General features: G+C 41.6%; 1 protein-coding gene across 2 annotated transcripts in view; it reads left to right on the top strand.

Annotated features, from left to right (window-relative positions):
• The window catches only part of cep85 (centrosomal protein 85), a 62,814-nt gene that overhangs the window by 4,475 nt on the left and 36,185 nt on the right, over positions 1 to 22,154 (top strand). Inside the window, exons 2-6 of one of the 2 annotated variants that reach the window (XM_069895434.1) lie at positions 5,170 to 5,297; positions 6,867 to 6,931; positions 17,214 to 17,363; positions 20,307 to 21,121; positions 21,584 to 21,714. In XM_069895434.1, coding sequence (XP_069751535.1) covers positions 6,877 to 6,931; positions 17,214 to 17,363; positions 20,307 to 21,121; positions 21,584 to 21,714 — 1,151 coding nt within the window. In that variant the 5' untranslated portion in view covers positions 5,170 to 5,297; positions 6,867 to 6,876. The remainder of the gene's footprint in view (positions 1 to 5,169; positions 5,298 to 6,866; positions 6,932 to 17,213; positions 17,364 to 20,306; positions 21,122 to 21,583; positions 21,715 to 22,154) is intronic. The other variant, XM_069895433.1, reaches the window with a different exon arrangement.

The raw sequence follows: 22,154 nt of genomic DNA, 5'->3' as shown, positions 1-22,154 counted from the left end.
TTTTTCTTGACCTGAAAAAAAATCATTTTTTCCATGTGAAAAAATTAAACCTTTAAATAACCTAGATTAAAACTTTAAAAGAAAATGCATTTTTGTTTTGGTATCCTTGGACCATTCCAAAGCAGAAGATCTTTGTAACATTGGTCACTGCACTGTGCTCAGAGCAGTTTGCCTGATAATATTGTTTTTGTCTATATTTCAATGATTACACCTGCCATACAATATTTTCAAACTTGTTGCATAAGCTATCTATTAGTTGATATAATGGGCTACGTACAGCTCATTTGTTTCTCTTTTTATTCTAACTTTTCCACTTGCTCTCTCTATTCCAGTGACTGAATCTTGTCAGTTTTGAGGCCCCATGTTTTCTCTCATATGCTCTTGCTGAGACATATGCATTTGTTCAATGTTATTCCTGCAAGAAGTGCATCGGGCATGTCCAGAGCAGAGCCACTCAGTCTGTCTTTAGAGATTGGGATTCATGACATTGGATTCCAAATCTTCAATGGCTGTATTAAATTACAGCCAAAGGTTTTCCTTGTTTAATTTCAGGGACTATATGCCTTCCTAATGCACCCATTATACTTTATTCTCTCATTTGATGTAATTCGTGTAAAAAGCCAACAAATGCTTATTAATGTCTGTCAGAAACCTCATTAATTGCAATCCTCTCTTGTTACCCAGACTATTGACAGGACATCTAATTGTGTCCCAATCCACTTAGTGCTGGAAGATCTTTATCTTTTCTTTGGCTTGGCTTCGCGGACGAAGATTTATGGAGGGGGTAAAAAGTCCACGTCAACTGCAGGCTCGTTTGTGGCTGACCAGTCCGATGCGGGACAGGCAGACACGATTGCAGCGGTTGCAAGGGAAAATTGGTTGGTTGGGGTTGGGTGTTGGGTTTTTCCTCCTTTGCCTTTTGTCAGTGAGGTGGGCTCTGCGGTCTTCTTCAAAGGAGGCTGCTGCCCGCCAAACTGTGAGGCGCCAAGATGCACGGTTTGAGGCGTTATCAGCCCACTGGCGGTGGTCAATGTGGCAGGCACCAAGAGATTTCTTTAGGCAGTCCTTGTACCTTTTCTTTGGTGCACCTCTGTCACGGTGGCCAGTGGAGAGCTCGCCATATAATACGATCTTGGGAAGGCGATGGTCCTCCATTCTGGAGACGTGACCCATCCAGTGCAGCTGGATCTTCAGCAGCGTGGACTCGATGCTGTCGACCTCTGCCATCTCGAGTACCTCGACGTTAGGGGTGTGAGCGCTCCAATGGATGTTGAGGATGGAGCGGAGACAACGCTGGTGGAAGCGTTCTAGGAGCCGTAGGTGGTGCCGGTAGAGGACCCATGATTCGGAGCCGAACAGGAGTGTGGGTATGACAACGGCTCTGTATACGCTTATCTTTGTGAGGTTTTTCAGTTGGTTGTTTTTCCAGACTCTTTTGTGTAGTCTTCCAAAGGTGCTATTTGCCTTGGCGAGTCTTTTGTCTATCTCATTGTCGATCCTTGCATCTGATGAAATGGTGCAGCCGAGATAGGTAAACTGGTTGACCGTTTTGAGTTTTGTGTGCCCGATGGAGATGTGGGGGGGCTGGTAGTCATGGTGGGGAGCTGGCTGATGGAGGACCTCAGTTTTCTTCAGGCTGACTTCCAGGCCAAACATTTTGGCAGTTTCCGCAAAGCAGGACGTCAAGCGCTGAAGAGCTGGCTCTGAATGGGCAACTAAAGCGGCATCATCTGCAAAGAGTAGTTCACGGACAAGTTTCTCTTGTGTCTTGGTGTGAGCTTGCAGGCGCCTCAGATTGAAGAGACTGCCATCCGTGCGGTACCGGATGTAAACAGCGTCTTCATTGTTGGGGTCTTTCATGGCTTGGTTCAGCATCATGCTGAAGAAGATTGAAAAGAGGGTTGGTGCGAGAACACAGCCTTGCTTCACGCCATTGTTAATGGAGAAGGGTTCAGAGAGCTCATTGCTGTATCTGACCCGACCTTGTTGGTTTTCGTGCAGTTGGATAATCATGTTGAGGAACTTTGGGGGACATCCGATGCGCTCTAGTATTTGCCAAAGCCCTTTCCTGCTCACGGTGTCGAAGGCTTTGGTGAGGTCAACAAAGGTGATGTAGAGTCCTTTGTTTTGTTCTCTGCACTTTTCTTGGAGCTGTCTGAGGGCAAAGACCATGTCAGTGGTTCCTCTGTTTGCGCGAAAGCCGCACTGTGATTCTGGGAGAGTATTCTCGGCGACACTAGGTATTATTCTATTTAGTAGAATCCTAGCGAATATTTTGCCTGCAATGGAGAGCAACGTGATTCCCCTGTAGTTTGAGCAGTCTGATTTCTCGCCTTTGTTTTTGTACAGGGTGATGATGGTGGCATCACGAAGATCCTGAGGCAGTTTACCTTGGTCCCAACAAAGCTTGAAAAACTCATGCAGTTTGGCATGCAGAGTTTTGCCGCCAGCCTTCCAGACTTCTGGGGGGATTCCATCCATACCTGCTGCTTTGCCACTTTTCAGTTGATCGATTGCCTTATATGTCTCATCCAGGGTGGGAACCTCATCCAGCTCTAGCCTTAGGGGCTGTTGAGGGAGCTGGAGCAGGGCGGAATCTTGGACTGAGCGGTTGGTACTGAAAAGAGATTGGAAGTGTTCTGACCATCGGTTGAGGATGGAGATCTTGTCGCTGAGGAGGACTTTGCCGTCTGAGCTGCGCAGCGGGCTTTGGACTTGGGGTGAGGGGCCGTACACAGCCTTTAGAGCCTCGTAGAAACCCCTGAAGTCGCCAATGTCCGCGCTGAGCTGTGTTCGTTTGGCGAGGCTAGTCCACCACTCATTTTGGATCTCCCGGAGTTTGCGCTGAAGATGGCTGCATGCGCGACGGAAGGCTTGTTTTTTCTCTGGACAGGACGGCTTTGTAAGGTGAGCCTGGTGGGCAGCTCGCTTCTTTGCCAGCAGCTCCTGGATTTCCTGGCTGTTTTCGTCAAACCAGTCCTTGTTTTTCCTGGAGGAGAAGCCCAGTACCTCTTCAGTGGTTTGCAGTATGGTAGTCTTCAACTGATCCCAGAGGGTTTCAGGGGACGGGTCCGGGAGGCGGGTTGCAACGTCGAGCTTTGCTTTGAGGTTTGCCTGGAAGTTTCCTCTCGCTTCGTCTGACTGCAGTTTTCCAACATTGAACCTCTTTCTGGGGGCTTTATTGTTCCTGGGCTTTGGCTTGAAGTGAAGGTTGAGCTTGCAGCGAACCAGCCGGTGGTCAGTGTGGCATTCCGCGCTAGGCATGACCCTGGTGTGGAGCACATCTTGTTTGTCACTTTCTCGCACCAGGATGTAGTCCAGGAGGTGCCAGTGTTTGGATCGGGGATGCATCCAGGTGGTCTTAAGGCTGTCCCTCTGCTGAAAAAGGGTGTTTGTAATGACAAGCCGCTGTTCTGCGCAGAGCTCCAACAGGAGGCGCCCATTGTCGTTGCACTTGCCGACGCCATGCTTGCCCAGGATTCCTGGCCAGGTTTCTGAGTCTTTGCCGACACGAGCGTTGAAGTCGCCCAGGATGACAACCTTGTCGGCTGTAGGGGTACGTTAGAAATGGCTTTCAAAGCCCACACTGGGCCGTTTTGAAATATGACCTCTTACAAATTGCTGGCATTTTCAATTGGGATGGATTTTGAACTTATCCATCAATTGGCGTTCTCAAATTGTTTCTCCTGATTATTTTAAGGTTCAATATTCCTTTTATTGTCATGTAATAATACATTAAAATGTAATATACATAATATATTGGTACTTTTTGTTTGCCATAAGGCAAACAAAGAGTGGCCATGAACATTGCCCTGCACCCCTAACAATGGGAGAAAGAGAAACAAAAGAGTAATTGCATTGGAATTTCATTTTGTATTGTTGACGTGCTCACAGGGCAGATTGTAATCCATTTTCTTCTCGCTTAACTCATCTTTTAATTGATTATTGTGCTTTTCTAATTAAGGATTGTAAGGGGTAAGATAACCAGAACAGGCAACCCTGTGTAATGGTTTCACTACCTGATTATTTGAGGTACAGAATAAAATTAATGTTTTGGAATTCACAGGAAATATTTTTGCATCTCTTATTTCTTAATGTATGCACAGATTACATAGTTTAATGTAACAGAAAATTTGCGATACGAACTTGTATAGGAACTCAACCCCCTCGCACCCCCCAACCCTAATGTTGAGGTCACCTATATAGAACATCACTGCTCAATGTAAGAGATATTTTGGGTCAAGACATTTAGTTTCCATTTTTAGATTGCCAATACTTTAGTTTTGCCATTATTGCACAATCTTGGTACATTGACTTTTAGTTATCCACCTTGGCCTCGTCTGTTATGAGACATCAAGCCATTAAGAAATCTGTCTCTAAGTTCATCATTTAGCCAGCTGATATGGAGTGAATGTTTGTGGACATGTCATATTTGCCCAAGATATGATGATAAGGGCTATAGTTTGAGCCTTTCATTTATTTGCCCAGTCTAATGAAGGCCAGGATCCTGTATGCCATTTTTTTGGCACATTACCAACCTGAACTGACACCTTCAGGAATCCATACATATGAATTCCAAGGTCCCTCTATTCCTTAGTAGTGCTCAGGATCCTATCATTAACAGTAGACTCTTGTTGGGTCTTCCAAAATGCGTCACCTCCTATTTGCCAAGTTTCTATTCCATCTGTCATTTCAAGTTTCCAGGTGATCGATATTGCTCTTTAACCTAACAGATGTAGTCTTGGGTTTCAGTCCTCCTCTTCTCCAGAAATAGTCCCAATGATGTAAAAATCTAAAGCTCTCTCCACACCATCCCTTTAGCTATGCATTCATCTGACCTATACTTCTATTTCTATACTCAATCGCAGTACTTTTAGATGATTCCATTCATTGTTTGACTCTACTTTTCTCTTTAAAATTAAACCCTGCACTTTTTTTATTGCAGTGCTGTTTTTATTCTTCAAGTACTTACCACACTATATATGGAGACTGAGTTACCTGGATAGCTAGCTCTCAGAACAAAGGTTTCCACTGTATCTTGGTACATAAGCAATTGATTTGGCACCAGAAGTAACCCAGACTTTACAAGTTTAAAGGTCCTGCTCTTTTAATCTACATTTAATCTAATCGTATTTGGAGCTTAGTCCCTCATTTTGCTTACATTGCTAGTACCAATGTGGACCACAATCTCGGACTGACCCCTTTCCAGAATATCCTGCAAATGCTCTGAGATGGCCTGCCACAAAGGAGGCAGTGTACCATTTGAAGTCCTCCTGTTTGCAGCTACAAGAATGCCAGTGAGTGCTCATTACAATAACATTCCCTATCACTATAGTTTTTCTTGTGTTTTCACTGCCTGTACAGCCAAGCCATCGGTGGATCCACAAACTCTGCTGTTGCTGCATTCCTCTGGGAAGTTATCAGCCCCAATTATATCTCATGTGCTATTTCTGTTTGCAGGGTGGGGGGGAGGGGTGGCCACAGGGAGCTCCCGTGCTACTTGCCCAATTGTACTGCTCTGCCTGATGGTAATCACTCTGCCATCCTGTATGTTCTTGGTGTTGAATCCATCTGCAATTCCTGTGGCACAATCCATTTTGGAGCTGCAGCCGAGGACAACTTGAAATGCCCCTGCTTTTTCATGCAGTTGCAGTTATCATGGGGTACAATTCTCCTGCTATGGATTACTCTTGAACTACCTTGGAACGCTAAAGGGAGTAAATGATCATGCTAGGGGTTTCCATTCTATGTACGAACTAGTCCAAGTTAATGTCCTAACTTTTACTTGGAGAATGAGACCAATAAAAGTGGCAATGTTCACCTATTGCTGTTCAGTAATGTCCTCCTCATTGAAGTCCCACACCTTGAGGCTGCTGCTCTGAGATTGGCTGACACTTCTGGTTATCAGACTGGGCACAGAGATCTCCTGTAGGAGGATGTCTCCAACCTATTCTTATTGCAGTAAAAATATTTCTAGATTGAAAAATCATTGTATTATTGCATTTCTCTTGTTAGACTTTTTTAATTGTGCACGATTACAAGAAACTTAGATGAATAAATGTCATGCTCTTTTGATATTACTCTTTTAGATTTCTTAATAAATCTTAATTTCACTTGCCCAATGGAGAGTTGATATGATATTTTAATATTATTTCACTTTCCAATAGAACATAACAAATAGCTAGTCTATCCATTAAGTAGTCTGAACCATTGACCTCATTTAGATAAAACAGCATGGAAGTCTTAGGGATATTTAAGATTTATTGAAAAGAGGTTGCTGGATATGATTAAACTTTGTTTTTCAAGTTGGGGGAGAATAAATACTACTTCCTTGTTTTGTGTACAAGATTAGCTCCTGTTCTGTGGAATTAAAACATTGGCAATGGTACTCCCTTCCTCTCCCCACCCTCTGCAAGTTTCTGCATGCATTACCTTTGGATATTACATAGAGTAAATCATCTCTCTTGTTAATATCTTTTTAGTGTTTAATTTGTTTGGTATCTTGTTGATATTGACAGGTAAGCAGAAGTTTATAAAACAATAAATTTTCCATTTTTAAAAAAGGAAAAGTTGTGATGAATAACTTGCTACAAGCCTTGTGCTGCAACACATTTTTTTAATCTATGTTGGAACAGGCTTTCAACCTTTCAAATAGGAACTTTGGAAATGGTATCCTTAAAATAGATCTATAATTGCACATCATGCAGTTGGTGCAATTCAGCTTTATATTTTGGAATAATCGTTCATTAAATAGTTGTAAACAGGATTCCATCTCTTGTTCTAGAATAGAATTTATGACAGCATGATGGAGAGTATATCAAGGTTAATACATCTATTTGTAATATTTGTCCTTGATTTGTGTGCAGGTGCACTCACATGGCTACCCCCAGGAAGCATAGAGACTTGCCTGAACAGCAGATCAGCACCAAAGGTAGAACACTGTTTTTAACGACTTCCTTTTCCCTATTTTCTGCTTCCATGTGTGACCCAGTGCTGTAAGGGCTTTGTATTGTCTCCTTGGAAAATGCATCACAGAAATGCACCTTCAGCCCAACAAGTCTATACTCATGTACCTCTTGCAATCAATATATCATGTCACTTTTTAAACACTACTTTTTCTGTGTACTTGTTTAGTTTCTCATTAAATGCTTTTATGTTGTTCCCTCATGGTAATGATTTCCACATTCTTTTTCTTTTTTTTTCTTTGGCTTGGCTTCGCGGACGAAGATTTATGGAGGGGGTAAAAAAGTCCACGTCAGCTGCAGGCTCGTTTGTGGCTGACCAGTCCGATGCGGGACAGGCAGACACGATTGCAGCGGTTGCAAGGGAAAATTGGTTGGTTGGGGTTGGGTGTTGGGTTTTTCCTCCTTTGCCTTTTGTCAGTGAGGTGGGCTCTGCGGTCTTCTTCAAAGGAGGCTGCTGCCCGCCAAACTGTGAGGCGCCAAGATGCACGGTTTGAGGCGTTATCAGCCCACTGGCGGTGGTCAATGTGGCAGGCACCAAGAGATTTCTTTAGGCAGTCCTTGTACCTTTTCTTTGGTGCACCTCTGTCACGGTGGCCAGTGGAGAGCTCGCCATATAATACGATCTTGGGAAGGCGATGGTCCTCCATTCTGGAGACGTGACCCATCCAGCGCAGCTGGATCTTCAGCAGCGTGGACTCGATGCTGTCGACCTCTGCCATCTCGAGTACCTCGACGTTAGGGGTGTGAGCGCTCCAATGGATGTTGAGGATGGAGCGGAGACAACGCTGGTGGAAGCGTTCTAGGAGCCGTAGGTGGTGCCGGTAGAGGACCCATGATTCGGAGCCGAACAGGAGTGTGGGTATGACAACGGCTCTGTATACGCTTATCTTTGTGAGGTTTTTCAGTTGGTTGTTTTTCCAGACTCTTTTGTGTAGTCTTCCAAAGGCGCTATTTGCCTTGGCGAGTCTGTTGTCTATCTCATTGTCGATCCTTGCATCTGATGAAATGGTGCAGCCGAGATAGGTAAACTGGTTGACCGTTTTGAGTTTTGTGTGCCCGATGGAGATGTGGGGGGGCTGGTAGTCATGGTGGGGAGCTGGCTGATGGAGGACCTCAGTTTTCTTCAGGCTGACTTCCAGGCCAAACATTTTGGCAGTTTCCGCAAAGCAGGACGTCAAGCGCTGAAGAGCTGGCTCTGAATGGGCAACTAAAGCGGCATCATCTGCAAAGAGTAGTTCACGGACAAGTTTCTCTTGTGTCTTGGTGTGAGCTTGCAGGCGCCTCAGATTGAAGAGACTGCCATCCGTGCGGTACCGGATGTAAACAGCGTCTTCATTGTTGGGGTCTTTCATGGCTTGGTTCAGCATCATGCTGAAGAAGATTGAAAAGAGGGTTGGTGCGAGAACACAGCCTTGCTTCACGCCATTGTTAATGGAGAAGGGTTCAGAGAGCTCATTGCTGTATCTGACCCGACCTTGTTGGTTTTCGTGCAGTTGGATAATCATGTTGAGGAACTTTGGGGGACATCCGATGCGCTCTAGTATTTGCCAAAGCCCTTTCCTGCTCACGGTGTCGAAGGCTTTGGTGAGGTCAACAAAGGTGATGTAGAGTCCTTTGTTTTGTTCTCTGCACGAGGCTCTAAAGGCTGTGTACGGCCCCTCACCCCAAGTCCAAAGCCCGCTGCGCAGCTCAGACGGCAAAGTCCTCCTCAGCGACAAGATCTCCATCCTCAACCGATGGTCAGAACACTTCCAATCTCTTTTCAGTACCAACCGCTCAGTCCAAGATTCCGCCCTGCTCCAGCTCCCTCAACAGCCCCTAAGGCTAGAGCTGGATGAGGTTCCCACCCTGGATGAGACATATAAGGCAATCGAACAACTGAAAAGTGGCAAAGCAGCAGGTATGGATGGAATCCCCCCCAGAAGTCTGGAAGGCTGGCGGCAAAACTCTGCATGCCAAACTGCATGAGTTTTTCAAGCTTTGTTGGGACCAAGGTAAACTGCCTCAGGATCTTCGTGATGCCACCATCATCACCCTGTACAAAAACAAAGGCGAGAAATCAGACTGCTCAAACTACAGGGGAATCACGTTGCTCTCCATTGCAGGCAAAATCTTCGCTAGGATTCTACTAAATAGAATAATACCTAGTGTCGCTGAGAATATTCTCCCAGAATCACAGTGCGGCTTTCGCGCAAACAGAGGAACCACTGACATGGTCTTTGCCCTCGATTTCCACATTATTAATTTAAAAAGGGCTATTTCTTGTTTATTAAGTTTAAGTTCCTCACAACTTAACCCCTACATTGAGACATAAGAAAGTATAGATACTGTCATTCTTGCTGTGATCTTTCCAGCTGTCCTTTGACTGATCTTACTCTCCTGTCCTTTCTCTTCATGTGTGTATCCCCCCACCCATCCAGTTGGTTGTCTTCATTTCTACTCCCCCGCCTAACTTCTCCGTCTTCACGGGTAATCCCCGACTTAGGACTGTAATTGGGACAGACGGATTGGTTGTAAATTGGGGGCTACCCGGAACGGGGACCTTGAGCTGCCGCAGGGACCACTATAAGCAGTATTTTTCATACAAAATATGTACTTGAACAGTAGTTTTAATATAGATTTTTAAAAATTTGGTCATGTGTGCAGATAGACATAACTCACGTGGGTCAGAGGTCGAGGACTACTTGTATCCTATTACCTCTAGCCTTTTATGCTTGTCATTTCGAAAAACAGTTCTGACACAAAATGTTGATTGTCCATTTCTTGCATGTAACTAGAATCAATTCAAATCTCTAATTTCCAAAATGTGTAATAGGTTATATATTTGGTTGTCCTTTTGTTCTCTTGATGTTTCTTTTCATCAGTATGCACTCAGGAAATGGGCACATTAGTTGTGAGAAGTAAGGAAAACAAGCAGTGAGGCATGCAACCTATACAGATTTAAGAGGAGGAAGAGCTTGCTGTCTTAAAACAAATAAGGGTGGAGGACTTGACTTGACAAGCTATTCCCTCGGGTCTTGAGGGAAGATAGGGTAAAGAGAGCTTTTGGCATATTGGCCTTTATAAATCAAAGAATAGAGTAAAGGAGTTAGAACGTTATGGTAAGTTGTATAAGACATTGGTGAGGCCAAATTTGAAGTATTGTATGCAGTTTTGGTTACCTAACTACAGGAAAGATATCAATAAGATCGAGTGCAGAGAAGATTTACTAGGATTTCAGATTTATTGTCAGAGTACATACATGGCATCATATTCAACTCTGAGATTTTTTTTACTTTGGGAAAGGCAGGATTACCACTTATTGGTAATGTAAAAAAAATCACATTATATACATTTAAACAAATAAAGATCTGTAAACTGATAACAAATGTAAGCAAACTGCAATACAAAGAGAATTTAAAAATATCAATAAAGTGCACAAGTAAGAGTCCTTAAAGGAGTCTCTGATTGAGCTTGCTGTTGAGGAATCTGATGGTGGAAGGGTAGCAGTTGTTTCTGAACCTGGTGGTGCAAGTCTTGTGGAACCTATACCTCTTGCCTGATGACAGCAGCGAGAACAGAGTGTGTGCTGGGTGGTGTGGATTCTTGATGATTGTTGCTGCTTTCCGACGGCAGCGTTCGTTGTAGATGTTCTTGAAAATGGGGAAGGTTTTGCCTTTGATGTTCTGGTCTGTGTCCACTACCTTTTGGAGAGCTTTACGCTCAGGTGCATTGGTGTCCCCATAACAGACAGTGATGCAGCCAGACAGCACACTTTTTACCATGCCTCTATAGATATTTGTCAGGGTTTCTGATGTCATACCAAACCTCCACAAACTCCTGAGGAAGTAGAGATGCTGACATGCTTTCTTCACAATGCCACTAGTGTATTGCGTCCAGAAAAGATCCTCTGAGATAGTGACTCCCAAGAACTTAAATTTGCTCACCCCCTCCACCTCTGATTCCCCATTGATCACTGGATCAATCAACTCTGGCTTTCCTGAAGTCAACAATCAGCTCCTTAGTTTTGGTGACATTGAGTGCAAAGTTGTTGATGGTGCAGCATTCAGCCACTTTTTCAATCTCCCTCATGTAGGCTGACTCATCCCCTTCCTTTATACAGCCCGCTATCATAGGTTGGCAAATTTGAAGATAGTGTTATTGTTTTACCAAGCCACACAGTCACAGGTGTAAAGTGAATAGAGCAGGGGACTAAGAACTTGAAGATGTTCTGAGAACATGTTGCCTAGATTTCAAGAACTAAGTTAAAGGGAAAGGTTAAACAGATTAGGAATTTATTTCCTGGAGCAGAAAAAAATTAGGGGCGATTTGATAGAGATATTTAAAGTTATGAGGGGGATAAACAAATTAATTGTAGATAGACTACCATTGAGGGTAGGTGAGTTGCAAACAAGAGGACATGGATTAAGAGTGAAAGGAGAAAGGTTTAGTAGGAACTTCTTTATACAGAAAGTGGTGGGAGTGTGGAACAAGCTGCCATAGTTGAGGTGGTGAATGTGGGCTCAATTTTAACATTTAAGAAGAATTTGGATAGGTACATGGATGGGAGAGGTATGGAGAGCTATGTACTGGGTGCAGGCCAGTGGGACTAGGCAAAAAAAATTGTTTGGCACTGTAATGTTCTATGGTTCATGTTCGGATCATTTTTTTAGTGTTCCCTGTTTTGAAGTACTTCATACTATTAGGTGGTACAGTGAAACCTCAATTTAACGCGAGCCCGGATATAATGCAATCAGCCAGTGGACCCCTTTTTCCTCTTTCCGTAATTGAAATTGTTTTCAGATTAAAATGGAATGCACTGTTACAAGACGAAAAAATCTTTTTCATTGAAAGATGAGCTTCACGAATTTGACGCAATCAAGAATAAAAGTCAAACCTAAGTTGCATGCGACCTTGGCATACTTCATGGCTGGAAATCTCAGGAAGATAAATTTACGTGCGTCACTTTGGAAAGTCAAGAAAGAGGAGGGACTAAAGACCAAACACATGAAGACAGCCAAAGATGTCCGCCTCGATGACTCCCTGTATGAGTGGTTCGTTCAAGTGCACTCAGAAGGCCTTCCAGTTTCTGGGCCTATTCACAAAGCTCAAGCTGAGGTTTGACTAGCTGATCAACAGAGAAACCTCACAGTTCAAAGCTAGCAATGGATGGCGAGACTAGTTTAAAAGCTGTCATGTAATTTCTCAAGTGTTAGTGTATGGAGAAATTCGCTCCACCAACAGTGCCGCCACCAGCGAATACCCAGCAGAACTAAAATCTCTTAGGTGGCTACGTCGAAGAACATGTGTACAACTGTGATGAAATAGGCCTCTGCTACAAGATGATCCCAGACCGCATATTGTCCAGCAAAGATGATGCCCATCAACATGAGGGGTTCAAACAATGCAAAGATCGCGTGACATTGTTGTTTTGTGTTAATGAGAATAGAACACAATTTAAAACCACTAATGATTGGCAAATTTTGCTCACCCTGCTGTTTCAACCATGTCAACATGAAGCCATTACTTTTTGAGTACATGCATAGCCAGCAATGTGTCATCTTTGAGGATTAGTTTTACATAACTTTTGTCCCTGCTCTCTTCACTCAATTGTGAAGTCAAAAGTTAGAACCGAATGCTCTTCTTTTGCTCGACAACTGTCCCACCCACCTGCCAGCTGCCAACCTATTAAGCTGTGACAGAAAGATCAAGTTTTTTACCTCCCAAAGAACACTATATCCAAGATCCAGCCCCTAGATCAGGGGATCAAGCAGAATTACAGGCATGAATTTGTAGACGAAGCAACAACATCAGGAGACTATCTGAAAAGCATGAATGTTAAAGAAATTTGCCACGTAGGTGGGAAGGGCTGGGCAGCGGTCAGCTCTTTGTGAGGGTGAAGGGCCTGGGTTTCAGCCTTTTAATCACGAAAATCCACCAAGGAAGATGCTGATGAACAAGAATTCTATGACTTCACAGATGAAGAGGTGGGTGAGGGACAGAGCCTGTTTCAAATTGGCAAAGAGGATTTTCACCGGTGGTTTTCTGCTGATGACAAATGCCCGACATACAAACATCTGACGGACTCTGAGATCGTCCATAATGTTACTATAGCATCGGTTCCTGAACCACAGGAACAAGGAGCCTCCACCCCCACCCCTGAAGTGTCTGAAGTCATAGAGTACCTCAAGGCTAGCCTACGTTGGCTGGAGACCCAGGATGTGGACCACATAAAAATCGTCCAGCTCAGAATAATTTTGGATTTCGCTTGCCACTAGCAACATGCTGCGTCAGGCAATGAACACTCGATTGCTTTTTTAAGAAATAAAATGATTGGAAGAAATAAAAAAGATTACAAATACAGGTTTTGTACATGTTTTTTTTTTTTTAAAATGCTGTTTTCGTGACCCCAATTTAGTACGGCTCTGCTTTTTTGGTGATTTTTTTTGGGGGGTTTGAACCATCGCATTATAATGTGGCTCCAATGTATTGCTACTCAATAGTACTCTGTAATGAAGCTGCAGGTTAGAGCAAATAAAATTAAGATTCTACAATAAATTGCTAAGATGAGTTCTACTAAAATTAAAAGAAAGTGAAATATTCCAAGATGAGCAATATTTGTAAGATGAAAAAGTTGGTAATTTCAATGAAAAGTTATTTCTGAAATTACTGCAGAGAACTTTATATTGAGGTATGATTTTTTTTCCAATTATTAAGATATCCTGAAAAAAATTGCTGTCACCACAACCAATAATTACCCTCACAACCCAGGCATCTTGCACTTTTTTGTTTAATCACCATCTCCTGGTGGATCTGAGATACTGCAATATTTATTGTTGGACTCTGTCCAAATATATATCATTGTTTAAATTATTAAAGAACTGATGAGAAGACAGTTCGTTAGTGCATTAAAAAGTAGCTCGGTCGACTTGCAAATTGCTGCTCGGTTCACTGGATGGCAGATGAGGGGAAAAGACTGGTAAAATGCTTCCTTTTTTTAACCCTCATTCTAAATTAATACAAAAAAGGAAATAAATTTACACATGGTCCTCCTCGACAACAATGATGAGTCAACTTTCACAAAGGAGGTTGGACAGCTCAAAATAGTGTGAGAACAGCCTGAGGACCAGACAAAGGGGATGATTGTGGACTTCTGAAGGTAGACTATTCTCTGTTACATACTGGTGTGAATATAAGAGGTGACCTATCTTGGGCCCACAACCCTGCCTCCTTAGTCAGGGTTGAAGAGGGCAAGGCTACTGGCCCCATCTTGATAATATTTTACAGGAGTAGAATTAAGAATGTAATTGTGTTATGGCAGCTGCAAAGCATTGGTCTGGAAGTAAATACAGAGGACCATCAAAACAGCTGAGATACTACTGACAACATTTACCGGGAGTGTTACTTAAACAGGGCTCAACAAATTATAGAAGGCCTTTTCCATCCGTCAGTGTTTTTGATCTACTACCATCAAGAAGGGGTTACAGGAGAATCAAAACCAGAACTGCCAGATTGGGAAATGGCTTCTTCCCACAGATTGAGATTGAACAGTATCCTGTAACTGAGAAAATAATTCCAAAATATTTATGCATATTTATTTTGAATTGTGTTTATGTATCTATGTGATTATTATGTGTATTGTGTATGTATGTGCAGTCGTCCGAGAAACTATTTTGTCGTCTTGTGCAAATCAGATGAAAATGAACTTGAACTTTATCTCTGTGGGAATGGTAAAAGGAATTAAAATGATTGGCAGCTGGAAAATACAGCTTGGGTCTACAGAATACATTGCACCCTCCTTGCAACTTTTATTGGCACAGTTTTGTTTGTCAGCAAACATTACCATGTAACATTTGTTTAACTCCTCGAAAGCACAGCTGTAGATTGTAGACAACTTGGGCAAGGCAATAATGCTTGCAACATTTGGTAGATACAGTCTCCCAACCTGAAAATGAACCTTTTTGTTCTCAAAGTTTTCTGTTTGTTAACTATGTGCTGCATTTTACTGTAAATCTAATATTCTTTACTGGCCTGAAGGTACAGACGCAGGCTATTTTAGGATATCCTTTTTATGGAATGACTAAATGAAATTGTACACATACAAAATTCCATTGGCTGCCTTAATCTCTGTGCTATGCTTCAACCAGTCTTGAAATAGATTGTGGTGAGATCAGCCAGGCTTCCAGCACTTGGTTGCTGTCCAGTGACCTTTCTGAAAAGTCCAGTGGCTGAGAATAGAATCTATCTTTTCTTCCATATTATAATCTAGACTCGTTGCCCAGATCAGCATTTTGATAACGTCCTACAGGCTGATAGCAATTTGACAAGGCACAGTTAGATGTCTAGTTAAATTTCCTCTGCCCTTCTCCAGGTTGGATTAAATACTATTTATTGTAATAAAACAGAAATAAATTGCCTTATGGCAGACTAAAGGTAAAGATTCTTCATTCGCATTGCCCGGTGACCCTTGTAGTCAGAGAAAGGGAAGTGAAGTTCCCTCTCCCCAGAGTCGTCGAGTACCCGTTGATTTGCCTCCAGTGCTCCTGCAGCCACACAGTACTCCTGTTCAATTCAAACCATTGGCAACCCCAGCCCAGACATCATGAGAAAGCCTTCAGCACCCAAGGCTGTTCGAGAGCCCTTCTTGCCCTCTGCATCCTTGTAAATCTTGGCCCCGACACCCAGCTCCAATTAACCAGCTTCCTGCAGCGTGGCGCGAGTCCTTCAACTTCAAGTCACCAACAGCTCACCACTTGGCCATGTATGTCAGCTGCAGAATCCCTCGCTAGTCCACCACTAAGTATTGGGAAGGTGGGGGCTATTGTCTTCAATTGCACCTAATTGCATCTTACAGCAACCTATCTTTGTTACCTTTGGGCTTGACTTGTCCCAGCACATTCCTGATCTTCCACCTCAACCATACAGGGTGGTAATATTCATCTTATCCAAAACCTATGTCCAAATTTGCTCATCATTTGTGCTCTGAGTGACGTGAATTTGCTCCAGGATCAGTTTCTTTTTATTTTTAAACAGTCATCCTTGTTTGCAATTCCTCCAATTCCTGGCTCTAATCTCTGTACATCTTCACACTAGAGAGTGATCTGCTCTATCAGTTCCAGCCTCCTGAGGATCCCTGGTTTTAATTGATGTTACTACCCCCTGCTGTCAAAGACTGAAACCCCCAGAATTTATGTAATCCCTCTCTTTTTAAATTATTAATTTAAATTTCTTAGTGGATGGCATGGTTAGTGCAACGCTGATACAGTGCCAGTGAGTGGGTTCAAATCCATTGCTGTCCATAAGGAGTTTGTATGTTCTCCCCGTGTCTTTGTGGGTTTCCTCTGGGTGCTCTGGTTTCCACCCACCATTCTAAACAGAGGGTGAAGGTTAATTGGTGGCACAGGCTCATGGGCCAAAAGGGCCTGTTTCTGTGAAGTATGTCTAAATTAAAAATAAAAAATCTGCCTCTTTGAGAAGGCATTTGACCTGGTCAGGTGACATTTGTAAAAAGCGCAAAAATAAAGAGTTAAGTTTCAGGTGGATGACCTATGATCAGAAAGAAGTACACTGGTAAGAGGTTGTTGATCTGAAATGTTAATTTCAAACATTTTGGAGTATGCTTTTGATTTTTATTTTAGATTTGCCAGCATCATGCTTTTTCATCTTCTGGTGTGATTCTATCAAATTTTTGTTTGATAATGCTGTGATATTTCTGGTTGCCTTTTAATGAAATACAGGCAGACCCTAGGTTATGAACAAGATACGTTCCTAAATCTGTCTTAAAGTGGAATTTGTAGGTAAGTTGGAATTTACTTTTCTTTGATGCATCACCAGCACTTGAATCATATTTGCGCTTTGGAGGCATGGTTACAAGCGTAAATAGAGAAAAATTTGTCAAAAGCAAAGTTATACACTCAACACAGTGATCCAGCTTAAAATGGCTGACAACGTTCTCCTTCCTCAAGCTGACGAACCACTGAAGCTGCACGTAGTCTGTTTGTAAGAGCAAGTTGTCCGTAAGTTGGATGTTCTTAACCTGGGGACTGCCTGTAATTCATTTTCCATGAGGAGACATCTGAAATTTGGCCTTACAGTATTATATATTTGTCTCTGAACTTTGCTTGTTTATTCTAAAATTCAGTCTTCCATTAATACTTTTTGTACAGGAATTTCTAAATGTTATTTATTGTCATTGCAGCCAGAGGAAGCAATTATATACCATGAAAATAGACCTATAGAGCCTTAAAATTAATCCCTTGCTCTCCACAGATTCTGATATACAGAGAGCAAGATATTGTGAAGCTGAGTGGCAAACACCAGTAATTTCACAAAAGTGCCAACACAAGACAGAAAGAAGGCCCAGTACAGCTGATAGTGGGGACACTGCTTTAGGCACATCTTGTTCTGAGAGCACGGATGGTAAGTGGAATAGAAATGTGTGGAGCAACCACAAATACAGCCATTTTTAAAAAAAAAACATATTACAAATGTCTTCATAGAATGTGAATTCTTTACATTATGACTCAACTAAAATGGCTGTCTTGTCACTTAACTTTAGTGGTTGCTTTTGGTTGAGCAGGAAGAAAATTGACATGGGGTTATGATGTCAGTAAATCCAACATGAAGATTAATATTGAGTTAACACTGAATTGTAATTGTGTGACCTTTTAATTAAATGGTGTGCTGGAATTGGCTTTTCAACCTTGCCAATGGTATGTTACTTGTGTAACGTAACAACAACTAGATGGTCCTGATGTATCATGGACCTGAAATGTTTACACTCATTCTCTTTCCACAGATGCTGCCTGACTGCTGAGTGTGTCCAGCAGTTTTTGTTTTTAAATGGGATTTCTAATATCTTGAAGCATTTTGATTTTCATCCCTCACACAATATGTTATTTTGTGGCTATGCTGCTCCAGGTCTTTATAAAAAAAAATGAAAATAATGTTTTTAGAGGTTGATTCTAGAGAAGTGTGGATTTTGTTTAAGTTGGGAATGAGTATCCTCACCATTACAAATTGCTGTGTAATAGGAGATCTATGAGAAAGTATTTGAAGAACTGGAAATGTATAGAACTGTATTAAATCCATACTAGCAAGCATTCTAATCTGTAAAATCCCAACGTATTGAATTCTGTAATACACTGGTTTAGTCCATTGACAATTTGGTTTATTGATTGTCTGAATATTAAGACTCTGCAGTGTTTGTGTCTTGATCCAGGAGTCAAGGCTGATCACAATTGGTTTTTACTTTTACAGTTTTTTGCTGTACAAGTGACAAAATTAGGGTGGTTAACTGTGAAATTTACTTCTATGGAATCACACAAAAAAAACTGGAAAAACGTGATTCTTGAAAACTTGGAACTGCCATAAAATGCTAGGGATATGCAGTACAATGGTGATTTAGATTTATGCTTCGTACATTGATGCTTTTACCTCAGTCCTGTAAGACTTAAGCCCCTTTTCGACTGGCACACTGTCCCAGGAATTAACTGGGAATTTACTGGGCCAGGGGCCAGTGGAAAACGAACATTGTCTGAACGTCGGCATCAAATGACATCATTTCACTCCAGGGATTAACCACCTCTTCCCCTACTAATATCTCTGGCGTTTGCTGATGCCAGCCGTTGATAAAACCAGTGGAAAAGGGACAGCAGAAAGTCACCAGTTTCCAGTCGAAGGTAGAACACTCCGATCCTCGGGGATGAGTGTGTTCAGTGGAAAAGCAATTAGTCCCAGTTAAGAATGGCCCAGTGGAAACTACACAAAGGGCTTCCAATCCCAGGACACTGCACAGCCAATTAACTGGGATGCCAGTGAAAAAGGGGCTTTATATGCATATTCTTTTCCAAATCTTGTTTTGAGTGAGTCTGGAAATTTATGTATTTTTTTAAGTACTTGTAGCTCAACTGTGGAAGTTTATGGAGATAGATCTATGATGTGATTGTATTATTCAAGGGTGTATTTTCTGGAGTCTCAAGACTATTCTCCGTACATGGAACACAACAGAGAGGGCTTGCCTCGGACCTCCACCCCCTAAAATGATAAGAAGACAAAATGACTTGATCCAGTGTGTAAAAGTAGATGACACAATTTTCTTGTTTATTAAATATTCATTGTGTGATGACATTGTTTAATGGTTTTATTGTATTGTATATGTTGAACGTTTAATGGGTTTGGAGGTGGGGGGGAGGGAAGATAGGGGGATAAAAAAGGGAGAAAAAGCCACTGTGTATATTTAAGAGGGAAATAAATGATTGTATGTATTTTGATTGATATGGTTAACAGTGTGAAATTTTTTTTTAAATTATATATATATAAAAAAAAGACTATTCTCCAAATCTGACTTGGGCTGTGGGACTATGTGTAAGTGCATTTCTACTCGTGAAAATTGAGAAGCAGTTCTAATTATACCAGCAACTCTTAATGCCAATGTCCTCACTGTGAAAATGGAGCTTGGTGTGCCAATTTCTTCACCCATTTAGCTTGGTCGCGATGAAAGTTTAGTTCCATTTCGATCAGCAATATTTATGCATCTGAGCAAAACCTTAGTGAAAGCTGGGTCATTTATTTGTTGACTCTTTCAATTGACAGTGCTGTGCAGATGGATTTTATTTTAGATTAAGTGTAGTATTTCAAAGATTTATAAAGGTAAGCTTTATCTTTAATATTTTACATCAGTTAGCATTTTAGGCTTTTCTAGTTTTATTCCTGTTGTTAAAGAAGCTCCTTGATTTTTTTGTGTATAATTAAGAATGAAATTCTGTTTCCCATTAAAAGTCCTATCCATTTTGTGGGTATCTTAAACTCTTGTCGATGGTATCTAAAAATAATTGATGCTTCTGTATTGACGTAGAAAAATATTTGATCATTTTAGTAATGTATTTAAACTCTAATAAGCTGCTATCTAATCCCACATAAATCCTAATGGTTTGGCAAATGGCTCACTGGGTGCTGAAATATGTGCTCTACTCATTATACCAATGCCCATCCTCCTTTAAGCCAATTTCTTATGCTCCCTTTCAGCTTGACTGACATTACTGGAAAATTTATCACATTAATGTGTATTCTTTTAAGTGAGTTAAGTGCCTTTAGTAAAGTTGTGGACCACCTCTGCCCATTTAGTAGAGTTGTGGACCACCTCTGCCCATTTAGTAGAGTTGTGGACCACCTCTGCCCATTTAGTAAAGTTGTGGACCACCTCTGCCCATTTAGTAAAGTTGTGGACCACCTCTGCTCATTTAGTAAAGTTGTGGACCACCTCTGCCCATTGTTTTTTAACGATCCCTTTATTGTGACGGTGGCTTTTCTTCTAAACAAGAAATTAACAAGCATTTCTTTCTTTCACTTCACTTCTTGCAGATTTATGTTGCACCAGTGAGAGTTTCTCCTTCAAACCCATACGCTCACAGTCCATCATCCCCACTGCCCTTGTCATGCCTTCAACATCCAGCAAGGTGTCATCTAATCTCATCCCAATGGGTAATCCAGTTTTTGGTTCCGTATCTACACAGCCAAGTGTTCACTCGGATGCAAGAGATGAAAAGTTTGCGAAGAAGTATTCTTCATTATCAAAGTTGAATGGGATGGATATTTCCAGTTTTGAGACTAGATCTAGCCAGATGGAAGATTCTTCTGCCAATGTGAGAGCATTGCCTGTTGATTCAACAAATCTCTGCCGACCTGGATTGAATTTGCTTGATTATTCTTCTTACCCAAATATTGAACACCTGAGATTAGAGGAAATGGTGCAAAAATTTGAAACTCCTCATGTTGAACCAACCTTAAATCAGTCTGCATTTTTAGACACTCTATGTGGTGATTCCAAGTACAGATTTCAAAATTACATCAAGGATGAGGTACCCCGTGCCATCAACAGTACAGGAGACACTAATACATGCAGTAGTTATGACATGACTTTTAAATCTTTGCCTGAGAGTAAATCTGCCCCAGTTGGCATTGCACGGGTAGGACAAAGACCTTGCTTGCAACCAGGCTCTGTTCCTGAAGGACTCCATAGCTTACAAACACATCAAACACTTTGGGGTCCAATAGGGTTAAGAGAACAAGTACAAGGGAAGCAGCTCAACTTTCTATCCAAAGATAGACCTTGTGATCTGACCACATGGCAACAACAACAGTTGGACAATCTTCGGCTACAGGTGGAACAGATGCAGGTAAAGCAGTTATGTTCAGTTGTTTCAGCATTTTTTTTTAGTCAGCAAGTAGAGAGGAGGAGTCAAACAGCATTCTGAGTAGTGAAGATGTGTGATGGTTTTTCCATGATTCCTTAAATGCTGTTATGCAATGATGGCAACAACTGCCTTCAAATCTCTGCTTCTCTCCGTACCATCTTAATGAGTGCTTTGATTATTTGTACATTTTACTTTAGCAGTGATGTGTCACTACATCTTCCTAAGAATTCATTATGTCCTTGTTGCATTTGTTTGTTATTTACTAGTTAAACTGAGTTAAGTTCTTTTTTAAAAAAAAAAGGTTTTGTGTAGAAGTTGAGCCATTGTTTCGAACATGTCTCTAATTACATTTGTACCAGGCCAGACTGGCATTTGTTATCAAATGAACATTTTTTGCTTTGAGGCTTTCAGCAGACTTGAACGTTTTGTTCTCTGTTTCCTTAGGTTTTGAACCATGGATCTCACCAATATCCTACTGTATATCCTTCTTGTGCACTTCATGAACCTAATAAATGGGATCCACTTATAAAAGCAAATGATAGCTTATTAAAAGAAAAGGAGCTGGTGATAGAAAGGTATATGCAAATTGTGTTTGTTAGAAATGTATTCTGATGAGGCATAGCAGGCAGTGAGAAAGATGTTTGGTGTTAATGTTAAATGATTCCTGTCCAGGCACAGCAGTGGTTTTAATTTTCATTTACTGGATCCTATCAAGCATGTTTCGATTCGAAGTACAGTAAAATCTCATTAGCTGGCATCTACAGGGAATGTGGATGTGGGATATGCAAATTTTGTGGTTGACTGAGACTCAGTCTTCCAATGCCTAACTAATACACCTGCATTAAGATTATACCATTTAAAAGACAAAAGATAGTGCAAAATTTAAAGTAGTTTTTTTTTTAAAATCAGTAGTGTAGTCTTTAATTAGTTCACTTCAATCAGGTAATTCCAGTAACTTGTAAAATTTAAATTCTAACTCTGGTCATTGGCACTATGCTAACTGTACTCCCCTCAC

The sequence above is a fragment of the Narcine bancroftii genome, chromosome 8 (assembly GCF_036971445.1).
Source record: "Narcine bancroftii isolate sNarBan1 chromosome 8, sNarBan1.hap1, whole genome shotgun sequence".
In the NCBI taxonomy this organism is placed as follows: domain Eukaryota; kingdom Metazoa; phylum Chordata; class Chondrichthyes; order Torpediniformes; family Narcinidae; genus Narcine; species Narcine bancroftii.
The sequence above is the reverse complement of the archived record's forward strand: the minus strand, read 5'-3'. Positions and strand labels throughout refer to the sequence as shown.